Here is a 22,637-nt window from a genome sequence, read left to right on the forward strand (position 1 = left end):
GGAATGCAAAAGCAAAAAGAGGACTCATTTTGCTGAAATTTGACACGTGAATTAGAGAGCATTTGAGCTCAGAAAATAGTAGCACATACAAGAAATTGGAATATTAATTAAGAGTAAAAGCGAAAAGTTAAAGTTCGTTTAAAGCTTTTTTCTGCTGTCTTCTTCTCTCGTTACTCTGTCTTTTTCTCTCTTCGTCTTTTTTTCGACCCTGTCCCTTCGTTTCTCGGTCGATGAAAATATTTTTCAATAACTGAAGTGCATCTTGCTGCTCTCTCTTCTCTCTCTCACGCCTACTCAATTTGGCCTGTGCAACTGCATCTAATCGCGCGGCGTCTTTCTCCTTTCTTGTGTCCTCTCTACCACCCTCTTCTCTGGTCGTCTCCTCGTGAGGGACATTTTGATTTAATATAAGCCGCAGTAATTGCTCAACGTCATTCTGTATCGTCTCATCAAGATATTCGCGAGATATACTCTCATACCGGGTGTACTCGTCATATATCGAGTCAAATAACCCAGAATCCTTCTCTTTTTTTAACTCTAGCATTCGTTCTTTAGACTCAATAGAGCGCCTCTGCTCACCACTATCCCCAAGGACTTTGTTGGCAGTTGGGGAGTAGCATCGGATAACATTAGTTTCAGACTGAGGTGGTATTCTCGGTAGTACTTTACAAAGTTGCGGCGTTCGTACCAGAACGAGATAGCTACATACTGTCATTTCTTGGACTGTAACAGTTTCGACCTCATGACAATGAAACTAAGTACAATTGAAAAGAATATTGACTATTCGCATGAATATTAAGGCAATATTCTGCTTAAAAGAAAGTATTACTTACCTGAACTTCAGTTTTCCTTGGCCGGCCAGTAATATCACATTTAGTACCATCATTCCAGAACTGTGAAAGATAACGAGACGAACCGTCTTCGCTTATATAGGAGGTACGAGATTTTAATCGATTTGGTTCCGAACCACCAGGTTGTCCAGGAGTACCTCCAAAATAGCTAAGAAAATATTCTAACGTTTTCCCAGCATCAGCAATCCCAATTCTATCATTTAAACTTCTTGGAAAGTACTGTCGAATATGTCGACCATAGCATATTTCGTAGTTCCATTCTCCATCAGTCTACAAAAAATGTAGATATAAATTTTAATATAGCAATGGACAAAATGTTTGAATCCCAATTAAAACTTACAGAATATAAACAACTTTTCTTTAACGATTCCAGTGCACTAATTCCTTGCTCGACAGTTAAACGCTCTGCCTCAATTTCCTCGGATGATTTTTCCTTTGAAGATTCATGCTTTTGTTTCGATATTGTGCACTTGAATTTTTGTCCAGTCGCTCCATCGCACATGTTAAGGGTCTCAAAATCGAAATTGTCGTTAACTTGAAGTAAATTTGAGGGCTAAATAAAAAAAAGAAAATGTTAATCGGTATAAAAAAAATATAATAAATATAAATAATTAACCAGCTCAGCTTCTTCAAAAATTATATTGTACTGTGGATGCGCTAGTAGATCTTCATAAGCATCCCATAGTATAGTTGCGCCCACTCTATGATAGAACCACACGAGGCCTACTAGTAATGCCCTTCGCATTCTTTACTTTTAAGATACTAGAGAACGTGAGTTTTTTAAGCCTTTACTTTTATAATAAATTCGAATCCCGCTTAATTATTACTGTATCTTAATTACCCGGTTGCGACTATAGTGGTATATATTTGTAAAAATTATCTTTTTAACCTCCTGAATTACTAATAGAAATGTTTAGACTTTCGATTAGGCAAACCCCCACATTCCACTATGCGCGCTTCACCTCCTCATTATACCATCAAATACATTTTCGACGACATTATGGTGGGAGCTCTAATCTAAGAGAGCAAGCAAACTCTCTGGGGAAAACATGCGCTTCACAAAATACCTGCCGTTCGCAAAAGCAAAATATCCCAGAAAATGACGTTCGCTCTGCTCGATTTTGGAGAGACCCAGAAATATGGCGTCAGGCGCGCTCTAATACTTTGCGCTGCTTAATTGGTTGCACCGCTGGGGATTATAGTTCACTATTTTATTTACAATGGGCACACCCTGGATTACCGATGTGGCAAACCATGACTATATCTATGATTGCTGGGCTGACAACATCATTCATGTTAGAGACAGCAGTTCTCCACTACGGCAAATCTAAAATGACCTTAATACGGTCTGCACAAACTGCTCTGGGAATGAGTTTAATATCAATGCTTTCCATGGAATTTACGATGAATCTTGTGGATATTCATTTAACTGGCGGGGTAATTAGTAACGATCCCTGGTTCTGGACTGCAGGAGCTCTAAGTGCATTTGTTGGTTACTGTACGCCTCTTCCGTACAACTATTATCGACTTAAAAAGCATGGGAAAGGTTGCCATTAAGTGATAAGATCGTGGACATTTTCTTGACCCATATGAATGAGCAGAATAAAAAACAGTATCATGTTGGTGTATACATATTAAAGAAAACAAGAAATATACTAATAAACAATGGGATGAAGCTAAATAAATCACTTATTGTAGCTGAAAATCAAGATGTACGCATGTAAGAGTGCGGCCACCTTTATCTAAAATTGATATATCTCCTTTCAGAGGGAGCTTTGGAACCTCCTCGGGAATATGCGCTAAATGAAAGATGGGTTTAAAACTGAAGTATAGTATAGCAGTTAGAGGAGAGCTCACCTTCTGCTCTCAAGGTTACTGGACCAGCTTTAATTGGACAAGATGCACCTGACATAATCTCAGAATCCAGCACTTGGCATAGATCAAGTTCTTTCCGCAATTTTATCACATAAAGTTTGAGATCGAGTAATACATTTCCAGCAGAAACATCGTCGGAAAGGTCGCCGTTTATGGTTACTGAAATGTCAGAACCAACTCTAGGTTGCTCAGGAACGATGGATACATTTCTATTTGTCCAATTCGTTACAAGAACAAACTATAGATTCGCGATGGACTGCATCTACAAAATATAGAGTGCCTACCTTGCTTTTAATAAGTGTGTTCCAGGATTATCACACAAACTCCAGATGGTACCCTCACCGGCCATTGGTATCTGGCTTTGCTGTGCTAGCGAGAAAGACGGTAATATCGTAAAAATCAAATAAAATAATCCTTTCATCATAATTAATGTTTTATGGCAAGAGAGATGAAACTAAAGAATTTCCATAATTTATCCTCAGCCCCACTCTCATCGACGTCAAGAATAATTTGAGTAGCAAGATCCGATTACAGTAGGTAGCTTCAATTTTCATGTATGAGAAGATATTTATGTATGACTAAAAATGACAATGCTCTATAATCTAGCTTTATTCCTCATTCTCTGTTCTCTTTTAATACTAAGCAGGGGATTGAATTAAGACAATTCCAGTATTTCTCTAAAGCAATTCGGATTCTTAGAGAATTTTCAGGAGCACATTTTAAAACAAACTTAGGGTGTCTATTCCAATGTATTTGGATTAAAACGACCTTTTAGCAGCTAAACACTTTGCTGGAGAGAGGGTCGGCCGGAATGAAGTTTTCTTACGCCCATTGATATTAATATTTAAATGCATGATCGATCTGACGTTTATTTATAGCAAATCATCTTTCCAAAATTTACAAATTTGAAAATATAACCGTCGAGAAATGGTCAAAGCCACTTTACGCTTTACCGAGAAATAAATAATCTACATGGATTGAAGCAATTAAATTCGTCATTCCCTTGTCTGTTAGTATTCCATAATAATACTTAATATTCCCTCTAACTACATATTCCTTCGTGCTTTTTTATTTTGAATAAGTTGATGGGTATAAAAATATTCTGAAATGCGAGTCATTCAGTTTTTAGTTTTTATTTTTCTTGTTTTGATCCTAATTGATGAGGCCGTTTCGCAGGCTCCTCCACCTGAAAAAGGGGAAGTTGGAAGACCCGCAGGCGACGAAAAGAAACCTGTTCCTGGGGTTGGAAATGGGACAGGAAATGTTAATAACGGAAATGGAAAAAATGATTCAAATAAAGGGGGTAACGGTACTGGTGCGGGAGGAGGAGATAATAAGAACGGGGGAAATAAAGGTGCGGGTAGCGTGGATAAAAAAGAAGAGGGAAACAAGGGAGCGGGCGAGGGAAATAACAAGAAAGAGGAAAATAATGGAACAGGAGGAGAGGTCAAAAATAAAGCAGAAGGTACCAATAAGCCAGGTGCGGATGGCGGTAAAGTAGAGAAAAATAATGGACAAGGTAATGCCGGAGGTAATGAAAAAGAAGTACCTAGTACAGTGGTAATACGGGTGAATGAAACCCCAAAGCCTCAAGGTAGTATATGTTGGATGTTGAATATGAAATTAGTTTTATTCATGACTTTTAAAACGCTGATAGTCGAAAAGGCTCCAAACACTCCTTCATCTCAAGTGGCTGCACCTTCTACGAGAAATTCAGCTGAAACTGTACAATTTTCTGCGTTCCAACCCATTCCTAGTATTAGCCCACTACCAGTGTCTCCCGTGAGCAACTCATCCTCTAACACGCTGGAAAATTATAGAAAGCAATGCCGAGATAACTTCTGTGCTTTTACCCAGTTTGAACTAGTCTTTGATAAAGATACTAACCAATACAAATGGTATTATAAATGGTTTGGATTTCTCAATTCTTAATTGCTAATTCTTTTTCATATAAGCTTTTGTCATAGTACATCAAGCAGCTATCGGATTCAGGCCGGAATAGCTTTAGGATTTATAACAGTCATTGGATTGCTATTGAGTATTGAATTGTCTTTGTAAAAGGCTATTAGTTTATTAGTTTAAATTTATTTATTATTGTTTAATACCCAATTCCCCTAAAATGATCCGTTAATTTCACTAGATTTTCTTGCATTGGATAGAATTTTCACTATCTGATTATCAAGTTTCATAATACAAACTTCCATTTATAATATTGCAATCTTAGAATTATGCCTTGCTATAACATCAACTAGTATCAGGGGTAAAAAAAGTTTAAAATATTTATTAATTGAAGTTTTTTAATATAAGCAAGATACAAATATGAAGAAAAACAGTTCGTAAATAGCATAGAAATAAAAATGGAATGTAAAAATCGAGGCTACAACAAAATACAAAAATAAAAAAACCTCTAAGAGTTCGGATCGACCAAAACTATATCAGAGCCATCGTCAGCAGGCATACCTAAGTGATATAATCAAAGGAATAAGAATTGTATATTGGGTTGCTCTGCGTTTAATATTCCTTTTACCGTTTCGTCCATTCACGCGCGGTACGATCATGCTCCTCGCGATCTGTCAAATATTGCTGTGCAATATCTGCGACAAGTGGATCATCTATATACAAATATTAAATAATCTATATATTCCAAGGTATATTCCAAAGTAAGACTCACGAGGGTTAGCATCTGTTAATAGAGCACAAATAGAGAGCAGCACTTTTGCGGTAGTCAATAATGGTGACCAATTGTCCTTTAACACGTCCAGACAGATTTGCCCTTGGCTATTGATATTGCAGTGATAAATACGTGTGCGGAACACAATCTATATAAATATCCCACTTAGAAATTTTAGAATGTATCAAACAGTATATAAAAGAGCAAACCTTTGGGGGCTTAAATGGGTAATCTTGGGGGAATTTAATATCCAAGAAAAATGTGCCACCTTCGTAAGGCGTATCAACGGGCCCAGTAATAGTAGAGCTCCATTCGTACAAGTTATCTCCTTTAGGTGAAGCACTGAAAATGAAACAGCGATTATAATCAAATCAATAATATCATAGCATGACCTAATAATTAAAAATGCCAAATGCTAAAGGGAACTATCGTACCTAACATTTGGAGGGGGATCAAGATTCATCTCTGCCAACTCCTTTTTGATCCGCTTGGCACTGCTGCTCATTGGAGGCCCAGCAGAAGCTACATTTTTCTTCCTTGTTGCCAATTTAGTTGCAGCTGGCTCATTTTTCAGAGCAGTGTTACTAGACGAAGCATCCGATGAAGAATCGGGCGTGGGAGATCGACTTTCTTCAACTGTCTTTTGTACATTTGTCTCCGCTACTGTCAATTTTGAGGACCGAGTAGCCCGTCGAGTGGTTGCAGGTGTAGTCATATTTGATATCACTGAAAAGTAAAATGGAATGAAAATAAACAATAATAAATTTAGGAAGCAAAAGAAGTAAGGGAAAGGCAATAATTAAAAACAGTCAATGGAAATAGAGAAATGTGAAGAATAAAGTGTTAAAAAAAAAATTGACGCGAAAAAAAGAGCGCGAGGGTTTGTTTTTATTGGAGATTCGCGTTTTGTGGCTTATAAATTTTATTTTACAAGACGCAATACAAATTAACGAACGTTATTTGAACCAAATCACAATACACATTCTCTATACAATTAGAGATAAAAAAAATAAAGGGAAATACAGTGGAGTATATAAATAGAGTATATTGATGTCAAAACTATCTCAAAATTTGTTTCCTTTTCGTCTCCGCTTATCCACTGAGGACTTCTCCATGGATCCATTTAGTTCTGCTTCATCATGCTGTTTACGCTTTAAGTGGGGTACTGTTGTAACCTCTCTTTTCACGATCGCATCGCCTGCATTAATATCATTTACCCTTAAAGCGTACCTCCTTAAATCTGCTGTGAATAGTACTTGATGTGCCCATCCACTATATGGAGACCATTGCTTCTGCAGATGTGTTTGTATGGCTTCATAAATTTTTGGAGTTAAACTCTTAGCAGGCCGAAAGCCGTAATATCGACAAGCAATTTGATAAACGTGCGTATCTACAAATAGAATAATAAAATTAATGTCAAAGCTTTTTAAAAACAAAACGAACATTTTGCACCTATTGGAATGGCTTCATGCTGCTCTAAAGACAGCAATAGCTTTAGAAATAGATATAAGTAAACACATCCCATTATTACGAGCCTTAGTATTTACCACACAATCTGCAACTTTAGGTCCCACTCCAGAAAGTTGTAATAACTTCTCGCGTGCCTCTTTATAACTCAAACTTTTAAGTCCATATAGCCACGCTTCCTTCTCAGGATAGTTATCCATAATATATTTAGCTGTTTGCATAATATATTTTGCCCTATATCCAAAACCTGCTCTACGTAACTCCATTTCCACGCTTGAGCCAGCAAGTGCTTCGAGAGAGGGAAAATCATGAAAGTCATGACCGTTGAGTGTGCCTATTTTTTTACCATAGTGCTGGCAAAGCTTGTCAATCTATTGTAAAAATAATTAATAAATCCAGAGACTAAACCAAGAAATCCAAAATATTGAGTGACAAACCATTTGTGATATCCTAGCCACATTATTATTAGAAGAGCATATAAAGGAAAAGAGGCATTCAATTGGATCTAGTTTCAAAAGCCTATGTCCACTAAAAGCTTTGACTACTCTTGCAAAATTCGAGTCCTTTGACCAACGCTTGCACTCTTTAACGTAAGATACTAAACATGAAGCGATTAGTTGAAGGACTTGACATAGGATTGGTCTGAATAGACTCACAATGCAAACGAAAATAATCTTGTAAAATCTCGTAAACTTTGGGGTAATGGTCGTTTTCTACCACGCCATTTTCACTGGTTGAGTTAGAATTATACGCTCTATATAGAACGGTTGTACCTGAGAAGGCGAAATATGAGTAGGATATAGTATTGAGTGAATATTATATCATACTCGTCTGTTTAAGTGATATTAGATAACCATGAAGAACGCAAGACCATTCATCGGCTCCGGTTTGCCGCCATCTGAACGATTGACCTGAATTCAACGTAGTATCAAGTCGAAGCTATCACCAGATATATCCACTTGTAACTCCATCAAGCATTAAAAAATTGTGAAAAAACATAGAAGTAAACCTCTTCAACTGCGGTACCAAGACTCTTCCACGGAGAAATTGACATGGGGAAAGAAAGTTTCCTGACAATATTCATGTAGAACGTAAATATGGGGATATGAGTAGAACAGTTATAAGCCACTTTAATATAATCTGGATTTATGGACGAGATTTTTGAAGTTACAAAGGTTGTTTTTTTCACTGTCAATACAACAGAGAGTGATGACTTTTCTGCTCTCAGTAACCCTCTGGCACGATATTTTTCGATGTTCCTCTGTTCCAATAGTCATATCACTAAATAATTTTAATATTGAACTTACAATAATTAAATATACTGTAGAGAGTAAAATTAAAATGGTATAAAAAATACAGTCACCTTACAATTTACTTATAATTTTATATTATCAAAAAAATAAACGGGTGAGAATGCCCAGGAACAAGGTATGTACATACATAGCTAATGTGATAATATTAAACCAAATAACATATTATCCAGAGCGATCAGTCTGACGAGAGTCCGGTAGCAATAGCTAACAAAGTAAGCAAATTTCAAATTCACTCGTCATTTATTGTAGTTTGCTAATAATTTTTAGGCGACGGATATCATATCGTTTCTTGGCTCATCAAAAGAATACACGAAAAATGGGTATGCACCTCATCGTTATCTAATTCAATTGAATCCTAATATATATCATTGAGTACAGATTAGATCTCGTAATAGATTATTTTCCTTTCAGTCAATTGTCAGATGAATTGAGGGAATGGACCTTCCAGCTAGTGAAATCAAACATGTACACTCTGTAAGTTTAGCTCTTTATACTTTCAAGGCGATAAAATACTTATTTTACCCGATTTTAATGCCAAAGGTATGCCAATTCCAATGATGGATGGAACGACAGCTCAAAACGTCGTGAGATGTCAGAGGAACATGCCCGTTATCTGATAGCAAAACAAAAGTCGGATGGCACCCCAGTAGGCTTTGTTTATTTCCAATTCACATACGAAGAAACTATGGATGATAATGTCGATGCAGAAGTTATTTACTGGTAAAAAGTTAACATGTTACAATCTTAGAGCGTTTTATAACAGAAATCCAGCTATGAAATACAGGTGATACCAGAGGCAACTAATAAAGGTCTCGGAGAACACATGATGCGATTGATGGAAAACATAGGGAGGCATTGGGGGATGGAGAAATCAATGCTAACCGTGTTCAAAGGTATAGTTTCATGAGTTGGCATCATTTTATAGCGACAAGCTCCAACCTTGTTCTGAATAGCAAATGAGCGAGCATTTAAGTTCTACAAAGAAAGGCTAGGGTATATCATGAGCTTTTTGACACCCTATATATATTGTTCACCATCGTATATTTTATCCGTATATTTTCTAGATACCAACTAGATGAAATATCGCCCAGTGTATGCCTTCCCCCCAGAAGGGCGAGACGCTTTGATTACGAAATATTGAGTCTACGACTTCAATAGCGTGTGCGCAAAAATAAAACAAGAGTTAAAAGTGAAAGTCTTTCTGAAATACACAGTAGAGATTTGTTTTGGAATCAGATTTGAGACGGATCACAGATATCTGCTCGGTCGGAATCGATTCGCTGATCGATTTTCCTGGAAATTTATATTTAAAATTGACTCAACGCTATTTTATTCCAACTTATTCTCTCATTACAAACCTTCTAGATTCTTGGTTATGGTTTCAAATCTGTCATCATTAACAACGAGATTTGCTACTAATCTCAAGCGACGGGGGACACTAGATTTCTATTGTGTCCAAACTCGACGGTTTGCGGTAAATGCAGAGGTGAAAAATCGATTCAATCACTTGCGCTTGAGCAATACACAATATGAAACCGAGGAGCCATTGTCAAACCAAGCCCAGCCAATTTCTAAATTGGAAGTATCTCATGAGGATCTGGCGAAGCATCATGATAGAGGACTCTCATCTCTACTAGAGAAAAACCGTCGGTGGGCGCACGATACTCAAATTAACAGCCCATCCTTTTTTACTTCTTTAGCAAAAAATCAGGAACCTGATATACTTTGGATTGGTATAAATAATAGCACTGCTTTTTTCTTCCTTTACGATTTTTACATAAATCAATCTCTTTAGGCTGTTCAGATTCAAGAGTACCGCCCACGCAAATTCTTCAGCTTGCTCCTGGTGATGTGTTTGTTCATCGTAGTGTTGCGAACATTGTTGGCAAATCCGAAACCAAAGATATGAGTGCGCTAGCTGCCGTTCAGTTTGCTGTTGAAGTCTTGAAAGTAAAACACATAATCGTATGCGGTAAATATAATGCTGATCAAATATGGTGCCATGGACATAATTTAATTGTCTTTACTAAAGGTCACTATGGATGCGGGGGGTGTCAGGCGGTTCTTCGAAATGACCAGAGCCCTCCTGATATAGTGGACAGCTGGCTTCGAGATGTTAAGAATATTTATCAATGTAAGCCCTGACAAGGCTGTCGCGCAAATGATGCACCTAGCTGATGGTATTCTTTCTACAGCTTACAAAGAGCACCTTGACTCTCTAGAGCCACGTCTTCGTGAGAACCTTTTGATTGAGCTAAATATACTACAGTCAGTGAGTAATATTGCCAGTTCCAAGATCTTGCGCGATGCTTGGCAGCGTGGCCAAAACGTTTCGGTACATGCTTGGTGCTATGAACTTGAGACAGGCTTAGTTAAAGATATGGGCATCACGTTGCGGTCACCCGACGAAATCACCCGCATCGAGGATGCTATTAAGAGACGAATCGGCTCTAATCAAAAGGAACTGTTGGATATCAATTGAAAAGAAGTAGAGTTGAAGCAATTTATTTAATCTGATAATCTGAACTTGGTCGCCTTCTTTTCTTCGTACTATTTCCACCAGTATTAATTCTATATTATCTACCCTTTTGGAGGGGGCTGTTCTTAACATGACGTTTTGCCAAGCTATTTCATTCACTTCATTCATCCCTCAAACTTTAACTTGGCGGAAATGGTGATCGGTTACAAAGCGTTAATAGTGCTCCATTTGCACTTAGAGTATGCATTAGCTTTGCTATATCGATGTTAGCAAAAGAACTCCACCGTAATTTTAGGATCTGGAGTTCGGAAAAACTTTTTTGTACGAAGGGTCATACCAGATTTCTGATGGATCTTAAATATGACGAAAGTTGTATCCCTCGGCTAATCGATTAATCTTTACGCAAGCGCAATCCCCAATCCATGCTCTAATGCCAATTTAATAAGCTACGCTTGCAGTAATAATGTAATCAACATTGAGAATGGACTAATATCGTGTATAATTTTCCCGGTTTTATTAAAAAACCTAAAACTCTCAGCAATTGTTTATTTTAATACCTGACCGAGCATTAAGAAAAACATTAGAGCTAATATTGTACGGATTGCTAAGTTTGTTCTAGTGTATTAAAAGAGAATCTACATGAAGCACATTACGTTATTTGTTTGTGTAAAAGATTCCTATTGATAATCCATTTTCCAAGTTAATTAACATGAGGGTATCGGCATCCACTGCATCCATCCTATACCAATTATAATATACGTATAATATACCCTGGCAAACCACCGTTATATACCGTCCATCAAGTGTCCAAATACATATAAAACAAAGGAAAAAATGTCTCGAATAATTAAACTTTTATTATTAATTGTATGTAATGTTGAATCTGATTGATTGTCTTAATAGTTGACAATGGCGCACATTCAACGCTGCTAAAACTGGGATTTTGCCGAGAAAAAGCGGTAGGACATATCTTAAACTTTGCCTTATAGTTCAGTTATGACAACCCTAAGATTCAAAACAGGGATTTGTTATGGACACATTTGGTTTGAAACCCCGCTCCGGAACCATCCCTAGAGCCCCTCGTCGAGTCTCCTGTAAGGCTGAATGAGAGCATTTGAATAAACACCGCAGCGGGGGGGGGTCTTTGGCATCAGATATCTCCGGGATAGCAGAATACAGCGCAGAGTGGCCGGCTCTGTCTTATGCCTGTTGTTCAAGCACTCAACTCATGCCGGGCCTCATTGTTTGTTAATTGTGCGGATAATCTAGGCGCAAATGAAGGATACGAGCGGAATCGCCCGCCCTAAGGGGCTCGAACCCAATGTGCATCCACCCACGTGCGCCTTGCAAAAGCTGCCTCATTCACGGCCGGGTAATTTGGAGGAAAAACGAATTGCAAAAAAGTTCAAACGTTGAGTCTTTGCCAACAATGTCATAGCGTGATAAGGTATCACAGCCCTGTGAATGGACGTGATCGGAAATTTATCCTGAGCCGACCGGTGAAGGAGACAGGGCCATTCCAGGTGATTTGGAACATTCACCCGAGAGCAGTCGGATGAACTTTTCCAAAAACCGCTCAACTATTAAACAGCTTTCGGTCGTTGGTTCCTCAAACCTGTCTTTGTAAAGCCGATATTTCCATTTTTTTGCTCTATTTATAAGGTGTGCTGGCTCTTCTCTTTGCAAACACACTTCTTGTTTATTTTCAATTCTAGCATTAGACCCATTCTCGTGACAATAGAAGGTTCCCCTCCCCTCCTACTCTCATAGTATATTCAGGTAAACGCGGCGTTTTAGGTGTCCCTCTGCGGCGTTTTGGCTAAACTGCTTTTTTTTCCCTTAGTAACGCAATTTGTCTTTTCCTTCTTTAGAGAGTACTCAACACCATTCACCTCCTCTTCACTTCAATTAACTTTTGTACATATATAATCCCTCTCCTCATTCCTTGGCCCGACTATGTCGCCAGAAAACCCTAAGCAAACGCAAGAAGAGCAACATTCCGATGCCGTTGAAATCCAGCCTCCAAATGGCCAGAATGAAAAGAATGAGAAGGTTGAGAAGGCGGAGAAGCCCGACGAGAAAAAGGTGGGCAATGTAGAATTTGAAGAAGTGGTGCATCACGAGCACGAGGACGACATACCACCCGAGTTGGAGGAGCTGCTCCACACTGACCCCTCTAAAGGCTTGACGAGCGAAGAAGCTGCAGAGCGACTTGAGAAGTTTGGCCGAAATGAGCTTGCGGAGAAAAAAACCAACCCGATTCTCAAATTCCTCAGCTTCTTTACGGGCGCCATAGCATATTTGATTGAGATAGCTTGTATTCTCGCCGGTGTCACTAGGGATTGGCCCGATTTTGGAATCATCCTTGCTCTTCTCTTCATCAACGCGATCATTGGATTTGTGGAGGAGGCCAAGGCGGAGAGCGCACTCGATGCACTCAAACAGAATTTGGCCCTCAAGTCCAAGGTATGGCGCGATGGAAACCTAGAGGAGCTGGATTCCGCGCTTCTTGTTCCTGGCGATGTGATTGTGCTGCGTCTTGGTGATATTATTCCCGCCGACGCACGCCTGCTCGGGATTGGCGTTAATGGGGAGCCCACCGAGGGCGATCTCCACGTCGATCAATCTGCCCTCACCGGAGAGTCGCTGCCAGTGACGAAGAACAAGGGGGGCACGGTCTACTCGTCGTCGGTCGTGAAGCAAGGCCAGCAAATGGCGGTGGTAACGAAGACGGGCGGAAACACGTTTATCGGTCGTGCCGCGAATCTGATCTCCATCACCACGGAGGAGGGACACTTCCAAAAGATCATCAATCGTATCGGCAACGTCCTCATTGTTATTACTGTTGTCTTGGTGCTTATTTTGCTCGGTTATCTCCTCGGCATAACTCGCGCGCAGGATCCTCTCGGTTCGATCCAGAAAATCCTTGTGCTTACCATTGCAGCTATCCCCGTTGGTCTCCCCACCGTAATGTCCGTCACCATGGCGTTCGGCGCAAAACAGCTCGCAAAGAAACAGGTCATCGTCAAACGTCTGACGGCCGTCGAGGAAATGGCCTCTGTGTCCGTGCTCTGCTCGGACAAAACTGGAACCCTCACCATGAACGAGCTTACCTTCGATGAACCGTATCTATGCCCCGGATTCACTTCCGACGACATTCTTCTCTACTCTTACCTCGCCGCCGAGCCCGGAGCAAACGATCCCATTGAATCTGCCGTGCGCCGTGCCGCTGATGAACAACTGGCGATCCTCCAGGATCGGAAGAACAAGCATGAGGTCCCTGGCTACAAGGTGACCTCATTTTTGCCATTCAATCCGGTGACAAAGATGACCCAGGCCACCGTCACCAATCTCGAAACAAACGATGTCTTCAAGGTTGCCAAAGGCGCTCCCCAGGTCATTATCAAACTGGTAGGCGGAAATGATGATGCGGTGCGTGCTGTGAATGCTTTGGCCCGACGTGGTCTTCGTGCACTTGGTGTTGCCCGCACAGTCCCTGGCGATGTCGAGACGTATGAACTAGTAGGCATGATTTCGCTGCTCGACCCTCCACGCCCCGACTCCGCCCAAACCATCGCAGAGTGTGAGAGCATGGGTGTTAATGTTAAGATGATCACCGGTGATCAATTGATCATTGCCAAGGAGGTTGCGCAACGACTCGGTATGCAGCGCGTCATTCTTGACGCCAACCATCTCGTCGATCCCAACAAATCTGAGCAGGAGGTGACGGAACACTGTCAGCGTGCCGACGGTTTCGCCCAAGTCATTCCCGAACACAAATACCGCGTAGTTGAGCTTCTACAGAAGAAAGGTCTCCTGGTTGGTATGACCGGCGATGGGGTGAACGATGCGCCTGCACTCAAGAAGGCCAACGTGGGTATTGCTGTTCACGGCTGTACCGATGCCGCTCGCTCCGCCGCAGACATTGTCCTCCTCGCCCCCGGTCTCTCCACCATCGTAGACGGCATCAAAACCTCCCGCGCCATCTTCCAGCGCATGCGATCTTATGCCCTATACCGTATTACATCTACCATCCACTTCTTAATCTTCTTCTTCCTGATCACCCTGATTGAGAGATGGGAAATGACCCCCTTGCTCCTTATCCTTATTTGCGTGTTGAATGATGCCGCCACGATTGTGATCGCATGGGACAACGCCCAGATCTCGAACAAGCCCGACAAATGGCGCCTCGGTCAGCTGTTGGTCATGTCGACCGTTCTCGGCTGTTTGCTGGCCTGCATGTCATTTGCTCACTTCTATATTGCTCGCGACGTCTTCCACGTCACCGACGGCCAGCTCGAGGGTATCATGTACCTGCATATCTCGTCGTGTCCTCACTTCGTCATCTTTTCCACGCGTATCCCCGGGTATATCTGGCAGAACTTCCCCTCGCTCATCTTCTCCATCGTGATTATCGCCACGCAAATCTTCGCCATGTTCATGTCCATTTATGGTGCCTTCGGTTCTGGCGAGCACGTTGAGCCCATCGGATGGCCATGGGGTATTGTCATCATGTGCATTTCCTTCGCCTATATGTTTGTACTTGACTTTGTCAAAGTTCAGATGTTCCGGTATGTATCTTGGTTGATGGAGGATTGTTTGGCTAGCTTCAGGTTGAGTTGACCCCATATCTTTCTTCATCTCCATAGCCACTGGTCCTTCGAACGCACTGTGTTCCTACTGCCTACCCCTGCACGCCGCGCTAAGCTTGCCAAACGCAAAGAAGAGGCTGAGAAACGCACACGTATCCGCGCTGTTCGCAACAAAGTTCGCAAAGCCGTCCTTGTGGCTACCGCCATTAGTGCCCTGAGGGAAGGCAAATCGACCTAAGTTATCCATAATTTATTACATTGCCTCACCAAACAAATAGAGGATTCTGTATATGGTGTATTTTGAGGCAGAGGCTGAGGGAAAGGGTGCTATTTATGTAATTTCTTTATGTTTATTGCTTGCATACCATTATTTTTTTTCTTTCGATTAAATGAATACATTAAATATAAAAAGAAAGTTGGGAAGAGAGACAAAAAATTTAGAGATAGGATAGTCATTCTATGGTCTATTAGGATGTTCTAAACCTGAAAAAAAGAGAGCAGCTATTGCGACGACTCGATCTCCTCTATAAGCTTCTCGACTAGCTGAGCGACCCCGTCCTCATCATTGGTTGCGGTGGTATAGGCCGCAATTTGCTTCAAGCTTTGATGAGCGTTCCCCATAGCATAACCACGACCGGCCCACTGTATCATTTCAATATCATTATGATTATCTCCCACGCTAACGACCGCCTCTCGTGGAACCCCGAGCTTCTCACAATAGGCAGCAAGAGTCGAACCTTTGCATACCCCTGGAGCTGAAAACTCCACATAATCTTCCCCGCTAAATGTGACCTTGCAAGGTGACCCTTCAGCAAGCAGTTCTTTCGGCATTTGTTCGTACATCTCTTCCGCGGTCAATCCCGGAACCAATAAAGTTATCTTGCCGGGAGTGTCGTTGCTGACGAGATCGAGGGCAGTGGGAACCACCTGAACTGGTACAGTAGGCGGGAAATGATCCTGGCGCATATCATAGTAACGTTGTTCAGCGCGATAACAGGTCCCAGATTCGGCACTGAAGAGCGCGGTGGGAAAACTAGCAATCAGGAGTTTAATGATATGCCGTGCGGATTCTTGGTCGATATCGCGGCGCTCGAGTACAGTTTGGGTGTACGGATCATAAATAATGGCACCATTAGAACATAAAACCTTTATGAGTGTACATCCATCAGTTTAAGCATGAATTTCTACAATCTCGGTAGATAATTACCGGCGCGTTAACCGGAACAACATCCGTCACTTTGTGCACATTTCTTGGTGGGCGCCCTGTGCATAATATAATTTTCACGCCTAGTTCTCCAAGTCGGGAGAGGGCATTGACGGCACGCCGAGAAACCGTCTTGTTTGAATGCACCAGCGTTCCATCGAGATCCGAAGCGAAGACACGAACCCGTGTAGCTTGTGTAGCATTGGTAAGAGGAGAGTCCAGGCGGGGCATCGTTTAGCAGATAGAGAGGAGATTATGTTATGCGAGAGCGAGAAAATACTGTCGAAATCGGAGGCGAAGTTAATGGATAAAATTGATTTGTAGGAACCAATTACGCCAGATCTTAATAGTGCATCGAGTAAACTTCCATTTCTATTAAGTTACTAGTTCCACATCATAATAGGCAATCAATGCTGCCATTCTTTGTTAAAATATACTTTATTAAAATAAGCAAGATAACAACGAAAGAAGCCCAAGTGCAGCCATAGCAATTGTAAAATGGGAGCACCGAAAGTTCAATCAAGATAAAAATAGAATCAACCGGCCCTTTATATGGCGACGCTTAATCAGAAAACGAAGTAAATGTGACGTATCCTAATCAGCACGGAGTGGGCGAGCAAAAATAAGTTTCGGTAGCGAGTTTGCTAAGCATCTTTGAGTAAAGAAATCTGCGGTCTATTCCCGTTGAAAAATGACCAAGCAAAATTGGACAAATACAAGTTAATTGATGCGCTCTCCACTCCACACTTCCAGCACAGTTTATACAAAAATCTGGTATATAGGATTTTCCAGCAAAGCATAACGCCCTTCATCTTCTTAGGATGACATTGTCCTCGTCTCCAATTTCTTCCTCTTCCTCGGCGGATGTTTGGTCTGCTTCCATTTTGGACTGCTTCGATCGTGCTTCATTCACTCCCTTAATCACCTCACTGGCGGGACACTTGTCAGGAGCGTAGTGAACGATAAAATCGCCCTCATCATACCGATTCGGGAACGTGTTGAAGGTGTGGTCGTCCTTATCGAGAACAAGTGCCTATGACATCCAGATTTTAATCTCCCGCCAAATACTGAGCGTAGCACTTTCATTTACATACCCCTCTCTCCCATTCCGGCTTGTTCATCTCCAGCCACATAGCCTTCTGCTCAAAGAACTTTGCGTTGTATTCGTCTTTGCGCGCTTGTACTGCGCGCAGGAAGCCACGGCTCCACTCTGAATTGCGCATCAAAAAGACGCCGGCGTTGATCATCGAATCGCCGCGGGGACGCGCAACAATGAGATGCTTCTGGTCAAAGTCGGGCGTAGTTTCCTCGAATTTTTTAAGCAAGCTCTCAACGCTGATCGTAGAATTGAAGATCACCGCATCCATGTCAAGCCAAAAGAGCCAGTCGAACCGGGGCAGTACCTTTTCGACTGCATCGAGTTTGCCCCAGACTGTTTTGCGTTGTTTCCGCGACTGCTGTTCAAACTCCTTCGATCGTGCAACGAAGGCGTAGTCATGTAGCTTTGCATATTGTCGTTTGTTATCGGCAGCGACACCAGCTGCTTGGATCATGCACATGTCTGGGTAGACATAGGACGAGGTGAGGACAACGACACTCGGGTGCTCCGAAAGCAGTTCGTTCAACCCCATACTGCTATCTGGGTCCTGCTGAATTCGTGAAGGCCAGCGGCGGCACACTTTGGTTGGTTTGATATTATATTTTCTCGCCAGGGTCTTAAACTCGTCGTCAAGGAATACGTCCAAAACCGCAATCTCGTCGCCATTGATGGCCTCGACCTGGTTTGTCCAAGGCACAATGCGGTGGCTGTCCTCGACAAATTGGAACGCGGGGGTGTTAGCATTGAGCAGAAACTCGTGGAAGTAGTGCCAATAAGCGGAGGTGATCAGAGTGCCGTTGGAAGGTATGGTGTCTTTAAGCTCAAGCAGGGTGGCAACTGCCTCCGAACCTACCAAGATCGACTTGTTATCGTCTGCAGACCCATCGAAGCGGCCCCACACAAGGAAGTTGGGATGCTGTGAATTGATGCGGTGGGTGTAGAAGTTGCCGCCGCCAATCACGCCATTTGTCAGCTCGTCAAGAATTTTATCTACACGGAAAACGGTGCTGCCATCGGCGATAAGCAAATAGTCATAGGTGACGCTGTCTTCCAAATCAGCAAGAGACTGCGCCCATTTCATAATGCTTTCCTCGCTGGTATCGTTCATCTCCACGATATCGTCGAACTCTATACTCTCTGCAACGTATTGGCGATGAAGATCGGGCATCGCGGCCTTCGCCTTTGCATCATCCTTCACCAGAAATTTGTAAATTACAGAGCCGTCATAGCGGCGACATGGAACTAGGTTGTCAAAATTCCCAAACATATACTCCCGGATCAACATTCTGCGGGACACATCTTCCACTGGGCTGGTAATTGCTACTAGAAGCGGATAATGGCCAGCAGTTTCAAAGATTCCCCGGTCTGCCATTTCGTCTAGATCGCCATGGTCGTGATAGAGCTCCGGCGGGTGGCGAGGAGGGGTCGAATCATGGAGCGGGTCAGGTGAGTGGGTGGCAGGAGAGTGGAGGAAATCTTTAGTCTGTTCGGGAATATTGAGCAAAAGTAGAAGAAAAAGCGCAATTAGAGCAAGGCCCAGATATAAACGGCGATTCCCACGGAAAATCCCTCCACGATAATGGGCGGAGGGGAGCTGTGCTTGCATCTCTTCAAGTGAACGCAACTTTAAAGGTGAATTCAGGTCAGTATCTGCTGAGCGTATTCTGAATGTATCCCTCTGACGAGAAGTCATTGTTTTTATAATTAGACGAATTTAAATGCAGAAACAGAGGCAAGAGTGGAAAGTTTATAAGTAAAGATGACATTAAAAGTACTACGAGGCGATTAGTGAAAGCCCATGACAAGATGTTGGTCCTCTGTCAAAAATTGAATATACCTTTGAATAGAGTCCTTATTTTTGCGGCTTAGCATTGAGGCGCCTCGCTCTCTATCAGGGGACTGCGGATGCTTTTCTTAGAATCTAGAAGATGATTGGGCTCCTGAATGAAAATCAAAACTTCTTCGTGTAAGGTGTGATAAATTGATCATAAGAATAGTTTTAAAATAAACCAACCACGCAGACCAGGCAATTTTGTGTCTATCCAGGCAATGATTCAGGCACGAATTGCGCAGTGCAATTCTTTGTAATGAATATGAGCGCTGTACCTATATTAGTTGCCTCCATTGCTTGGGTCGAGGCCACGCATACACCTTCCGAGTGGCTGAATGGGGAAATTGGATAATAGACGTGGCGTGTTAACCTAAGCACCGAATGTAATAAAGCGCCGTCAATTTAACGAATGAGCCTATGTGCTTATTGAGGTGGGCTATCGTATTAAGCCCATGCGGTGTTGGCTTGCTCGGCTTGGTATCGCATTTGTGGCATGAGTTTACAACCAGCTTCCATGTTTTAAGAAATGCGTCTCGATAGCAATTAAATTGATTTCCGTGGAGGATTTGACCTTTGTAGATGCAATTTTCTGTTGCAATAGGAACTGGATATGCAGCATCGGACGATGCTGCATGAACGCTGCATCCAATCCCTCCCAGAAAGTCGGGCGAGTGAGAAGCTCCGGCTATGCCTCTAAGGATACGGATCAACAGATCTGACCTGCCTTGGTGTTGAACCGATTGCTGCTGCACAGAGAATTCACCTCCTTGTGCCCTTCGTTACCCCTTACATTAGAATCACGAAATACGCATGGGACAACGTTTTGCCATTTCATTTTAAAAAAAAAAGATTGAGGCTTATGATGCTCTGCGTGAGTAAGCGTTCTGAACTGATTCATTCATGTAGTGATAAAGAAAGCAGGCCATTTTACACATATAAATTCAAAACTTTTATTCACAACAGTATAGCTTTTCCCCCTTGCGTGAGATAACAAAGAAGCAATTACGATCAAATTATGCCCTAACACGTTATTTCTCTCTCCTATTCTACAATGGAATGGCAGCACGCTATGCAAAATATCTAACAACGGGACCAACGGCTTCGCCCCACTAGTAATGCTTCTTGTGCTTCTTGTAGTGGTTGATCAGGCCGTTCGTCGATGCGTCGTGGCTCTTGACCTCGGCCACGCTCACATCCAGCTCGGGCAAAATGGCCTTGGCGAGCTGCTTGCCGAGCTCCACCCCAAACTGGTCGAAGGAGTTAATGTTGAAGATGACACCACAGGTGAAGATCTTGTGCTCATAGAGGGCGACCAGGGCACCAAGCGTGGCAGGGGTCAGCTTCTGGAAGAGGAAGGAGTTGGTGGGGCGGTTGCCGGTGAACACGCGGTGCGGCACAAGCTTCTCAAGTTGATCCGGTTTGACGGATTTGTCCGAGGCAAGCTCCGCGCGCACTTCTTCCTCGGTCTTACCGCGCATGAGGGCCTCCGTCTGTGCAAAGAAGTTGGAGAGCAAGATGTCATGGTGGCGACCCTGCGCAATGGGGTTATGGGTCTCGATGGGGGCGAGGAAGTCGCAGGGGACGATTTTGGTGCCCTGGTGAATCAGCTGGTAGAAGGCGTGCTGGCCATTGGTTCCGGGCTCTCCCCACACAATGGGCCCGGTGCTATAGCCGATCCGGCGGCTATCGCGCGAGACGTATTTGCCGTTCGACTCCATGTCGCCTTGCTGGAAATAGGCAGCAAAGCGGTGCATGTACTGGTCGTAGGGAAGGATCGCGTGAGTCTGCGTGTTCCAGAAGTTGTTGTACCACACCGTCAGCAGGCCCATGATCACGGGGATGTTCTGTTCGAGGGGGGCGGAACAGAAGTGTTGGTCGACTTCGTGGGCGCCGAGGAGCAGCTGGTGGAAGTTGTCAAATCCAATGTAGATGGCGATGGAGAGGCCAATGGCCGACCAGAGGGAGTAGCGTCCTCCCACCCAGTCCCAGAACTGGAACATGTTCTTTGTGTCGATGCCGAACTCGGACACCGCCTTGGCATTGGTGGAGAGGGCAACAAAGTGCTTCGCGACATGCGCCATCTAGACGGATGGGGGAGGGGTTACTAGGGCTGCAGCCAAATACAAACAAATAAAATGAGGAAACGGGGAACATACCTCCTTAGCATGGCCTAGGAACCATTCACGAGCGGTGGTTGCGTTGGTGATGGTTTCCTGGGTGGTGAAGGTCTTGGATGCCACGATGAACAGGGTTGTCTCGGGGGACACGACCTTGAGCGTCTCGGCGAGGTGGGTTCCATCGATGTTCGAGACAAAGTGCGCCTTTAGGCCGGGTTTGGCGTAGGGTTTGAGGGCCTCGCACACCATCACAGGGCCCAGGTCAGAGCCCCCAATCCCGATATTGACGATGTCCGTGATCGGTTTGCCGGTGTAGCCCTTCCACGCGCCACTGCGGATGGCTTCCGAGGTTTCGCGAATTTGGGCGAGGACCCTGTTCACGTCGGGCATCACGTCTTTTCCGCCGTCATGAATGGGGGTGTTGGAGAGATTGCGCAAGGCAACGTGCAAAACAGCGCGGTCCTCGGTGAAGTTGATATGCTCGCCCGAGAACATTTTGTCGCGCATTCCCTCCACGTTTGCTTCGCGGGCCAGCTCAATAAGGGCGCTGAAGGTCTTCTCGGTGATAAGATTCTTTGAAAAGTCGAAGAGAATGGAGGCATCGCTCTTGGTGCCTTTGAAGTGACGCGAGAATTTATTAAAGCGGGATGGATCCTGGGCAAAGAGATCCTTCATGATATAGTTTTTTGCCTCGGTGTCCTGTCCAAGAGCAAAGACATGGTTAATAGAGGGTTACAAATGACCCCGAGAGAAAAGAAGAGATCATGCTTACCAGGAGATGCTGGAGGTTTTGCCAGCTTTTGAGTTCGTTAGCTAGAGGCATGGTGCAATGGGGGCAATGCAGTAATGGGGGAGAGAAGAGAGTAGAATGGAGGAGAAAAATAGGAAGAGTTTTGTTGGGGGGGATAATTCTCGAAGGAAGTGAGAAGACGACAGGGGCCTTTAATCAAAAATCGGTGTGCGAAAAAGATTCTATTCGAGTCACGGCTGAATAAGCCAGGGAAATGGTGAGAGGCTGAATCCGACCTCGGTGTGAAATTATTATCAGATATGGGTTTCCCTCTCGAAGGAAATGGCCGTGACGGGCCCCACTCTTCCCATGAGTCGGCTGATGAGCAGTCCCCATGGTTATAGAAGG

The 22,637-nt window shown here is 43.1% G+C and overlaps 12 protein-coding genes across 12 annotated transcripts; 5 read left to right on the forward strand and 7 right to left on the reverse strand.

Moving 5' to 3' along the window:
• Positions 1-127: 127 nt before the first annotated feature.
• VTP21DRAFT_2047 (uncharacterized protein) lies at positions 128-1,596 on the reverse strand (the record flags this gene model as incomplete). The annotated part of the gene is made up of 4 exons (XM_069392199.1): positions 128-754; positions 834-1,121; positions 1,192-1,404; positions 1,468-1,596. 4 exons carry the CDS (start codon positions 1,594-1,596, stop codon positions 128-130), a joined length of 1,257 nt encoding a protein of 418 aa, XP_069250624.1.
• A 164-nt stretch (positions 1,597-1,760) lies between these two features.
• Positions 1,761-2,408, forward strand: VTP21DRAFT_2048 (uncharacterized protein; the record flags this gene model as incomplete). Its single annotated transcript, XM_069392200.1, has 1 exon — positions 1,761-2,408. One exon carries the CDS (start codon positions 1,761-1,763, stop codon positions 2,406-2,408), a length of 648 nt encoding a protein of 215 aa, XP_069250625.1.
• Positions 2,409-2,540: 132 nt separating this feature from the next.
• VTP21DRAFT_2049 (uncharacterized protein) lies at positions 2,541-3,150 on the reverse strand (the record flags this gene model as incomplete). Its single annotated transcript, XM_069392201.1, has 3 exons — positions 2,541-2,650; positions 2,709-2,935; positions 3,011-3,150. The coding sequence occupies 3 exons, from the start codon at positions 3,148-3,150 to the stop codon at positions 2,541-2,543; spliced, it is 477 nt and encodes a 158-aa protein (XP_069250626.1).
• Positions 3,151-3,833: 683 nt separating this feature from the next.
• Positions 3,834-4,784, forward strand: VTP21DRAFT_2050 (uncharacterized protein; the record flags this gene model as incomplete). Its single annotated transcript, XM_069392203.1, has 3 exons — positions 3,834-4,320; positions 4,384-4,624; positions 4,682-4,784. 3 exons carry the CDS (start codon positions 3,834-3,836, stop codon positions 4,782-4,784), a joined length of 831 nt encoding a protein of 276 aa, XP_069250627.1.
• A 389-nt stretch (positions 4,785-5,173) lies between these two features.
• On the reverse strand, positions 5,174-6,112 carry VTP21DRAFT_2051 (uncharacterized protein; the record flags this gene model as incomplete). The annotated part of the gene is made up of 5 exons (XM_069392204.1): positions 5,174-5,186; positions 5,254-5,338; positions 5,398-5,545; positions 5,607-5,739; positions 5,832-6,112. 5 exons carry the CDS (start codon positions 6,110-6,112, stop codon positions 5,174-5,176), a joined length of 660 nt encoding a protein of 219 aa, XP_069250628.1.
• Positions 6,113-6,461: 349 nt separating this feature from the next.
• VTP21DRAFT_2052 (uncharacterized protein) lies at positions 6,462-7,948 on the reverse strand (the record flags this gene model as incomplete). The annotated part of the gene is made up of 7 exons (XM_069392205.1): positions 6,462-6,787; positions 6,850-6,889; positions 6,945-7,235; positions 7,302-7,462; positions 7,521-7,637; positions 7,692-7,803; positions 7,874-7,948. 7 exons carry the CDS (start codon positions 7,946-7,948, stop codon positions 6,462-6,464), a joined length of 1,122 nt encoding a protein of 373 aa, XP_069250629.1.
• Positions 7,949-8,277: 329 nt separating this feature from the next.
• Positions 8,278-9,335, forward strand: VTP21DRAFT_2053 (uncharacterized protein; the record flags this gene model as incomplete). Its single annotated transcript, XM_069392206.1, has 8 exons — positions 8,278-8,292; positions 8,348-8,389; positions 8,445-8,497; positions 8,556-8,651; positions 8,718-8,897; positions 8,949-9,070; positions 9,131-9,170; positions 9,242-9,335. The coding sequence occupies 8 exons, from the start codon at positions 8,278-8,280 to the stop codon at positions 9,333-9,335; spliced, it is 642 nt and encodes a 213-aa protein (XP_069250630.1).
• A 217-nt stretch (positions 9,336-9,552) lies between these two features.
• On the forward strand, positions 9,553-10,659 carry VTP21DRAFT_2054 (uncharacterized protein; the record flags this gene model as incomplete). Its single annotated transcript, XM_069392207.1, has 4 exons — positions 9,553-9,910; positions 9,973-10,149; positions 10,210-10,311; positions 10,373-10,659. The coding sequence occupies 4 exons, from the start codon at positions 9,553-9,555 to the stop codon at positions 10,657-10,659; spliced, it is 924 nt and encodes a 307-aa protein (XP_069250631.1).
• A 1,953-nt stretch (positions 10,660-12,612) lies between these two features.
• VTP21DRAFT_2055 (uncharacterized protein) lies at positions 12,613-15,486 on the forward strand (the record flags this gene model as incomplete). The annotated part of the gene is made up of 2 exons (XM_069392208.1): positions 12,613-15,227; positions 15,306-15,486. The coding sequence occupies 2 exons, from the start codon at positions 12,613-12,615 to the stop codon at positions 15,484-15,486; spliced, it is 2,796 nt and encodes a 931-aa protein (XP_069250632.1).
• Positions 15,487-15,749: 263 nt separating this feature from the next.
• Positions 15,750-16,683, reverse strand: VTP21DRAFT_2056 (uncharacterized protein; the record flags this gene model as incomplete). The annotated part of the gene is made up of 2 exons (XM_069392209.1): positions 15,750-16,394; positions 16,456-16,683. The coding sequence occupies 2 exons, from the start codon at positions 16,681-16,683 to the stop codon at positions 15,750-15,752; spliced, it is 873 nt and encodes a 290-aa protein (XP_069250633.1).
• Positions 16,684-17,260: 577 nt separating this feature from the next.
• On the reverse strand, positions 17,261-19,244 carry VTP21DRAFT_2057 (uncharacterized protein; the record flags this gene model as incomplete). The annotated part of the gene is made up of 2 exons (XM_069392210.1): positions 17,261-17,485; positions 17,547-19,244. 2 exons carry the CDS (start codon positions 19,242-19,244, stop codon positions 17,261-17,263), a joined length of 1,923 nt encoding a protein of 640 aa, XP_069250634.1.
• Positions 19,245-20,491: 1,247 nt separating this feature from the next.
• On the reverse strand, positions 20,492-22,322 carry VTP21DRAFT_2058 (uncharacterized protein; the record flags this gene model as incomplete). Its single annotated transcript, XM_069392211.1, has 3 exons — positions 20,492-21,463; positions 21,539-22,198; positions 22,272-22,322. 3 exons carry the CDS (start codon positions 22,320-22,322, stop codon positions 20,492-20,494), a joined length of 1,683 nt encoding a protein of 560 aa, XP_069250635.1.
• Positions 22,323-22,637: the final 315 nt, after the last annotated feature.

Source organism: Calcarisporiella thermophila (assembly GCF_041956535.1).
Source record: "Calcarisporiella thermophila strain CBS 279.70 unplaced genomic scaffold VTP21scaffold_13, whole genome shotgun sequence".
Lineage (NCBI taxonomy): Eukaryota > Fungi > Calcarisporiellomycota > Calcarisporiellomycetes > Calcarisporiellales > Calcarisporiellaceae > Calcarisporiella > Calcarisporiella thermophila.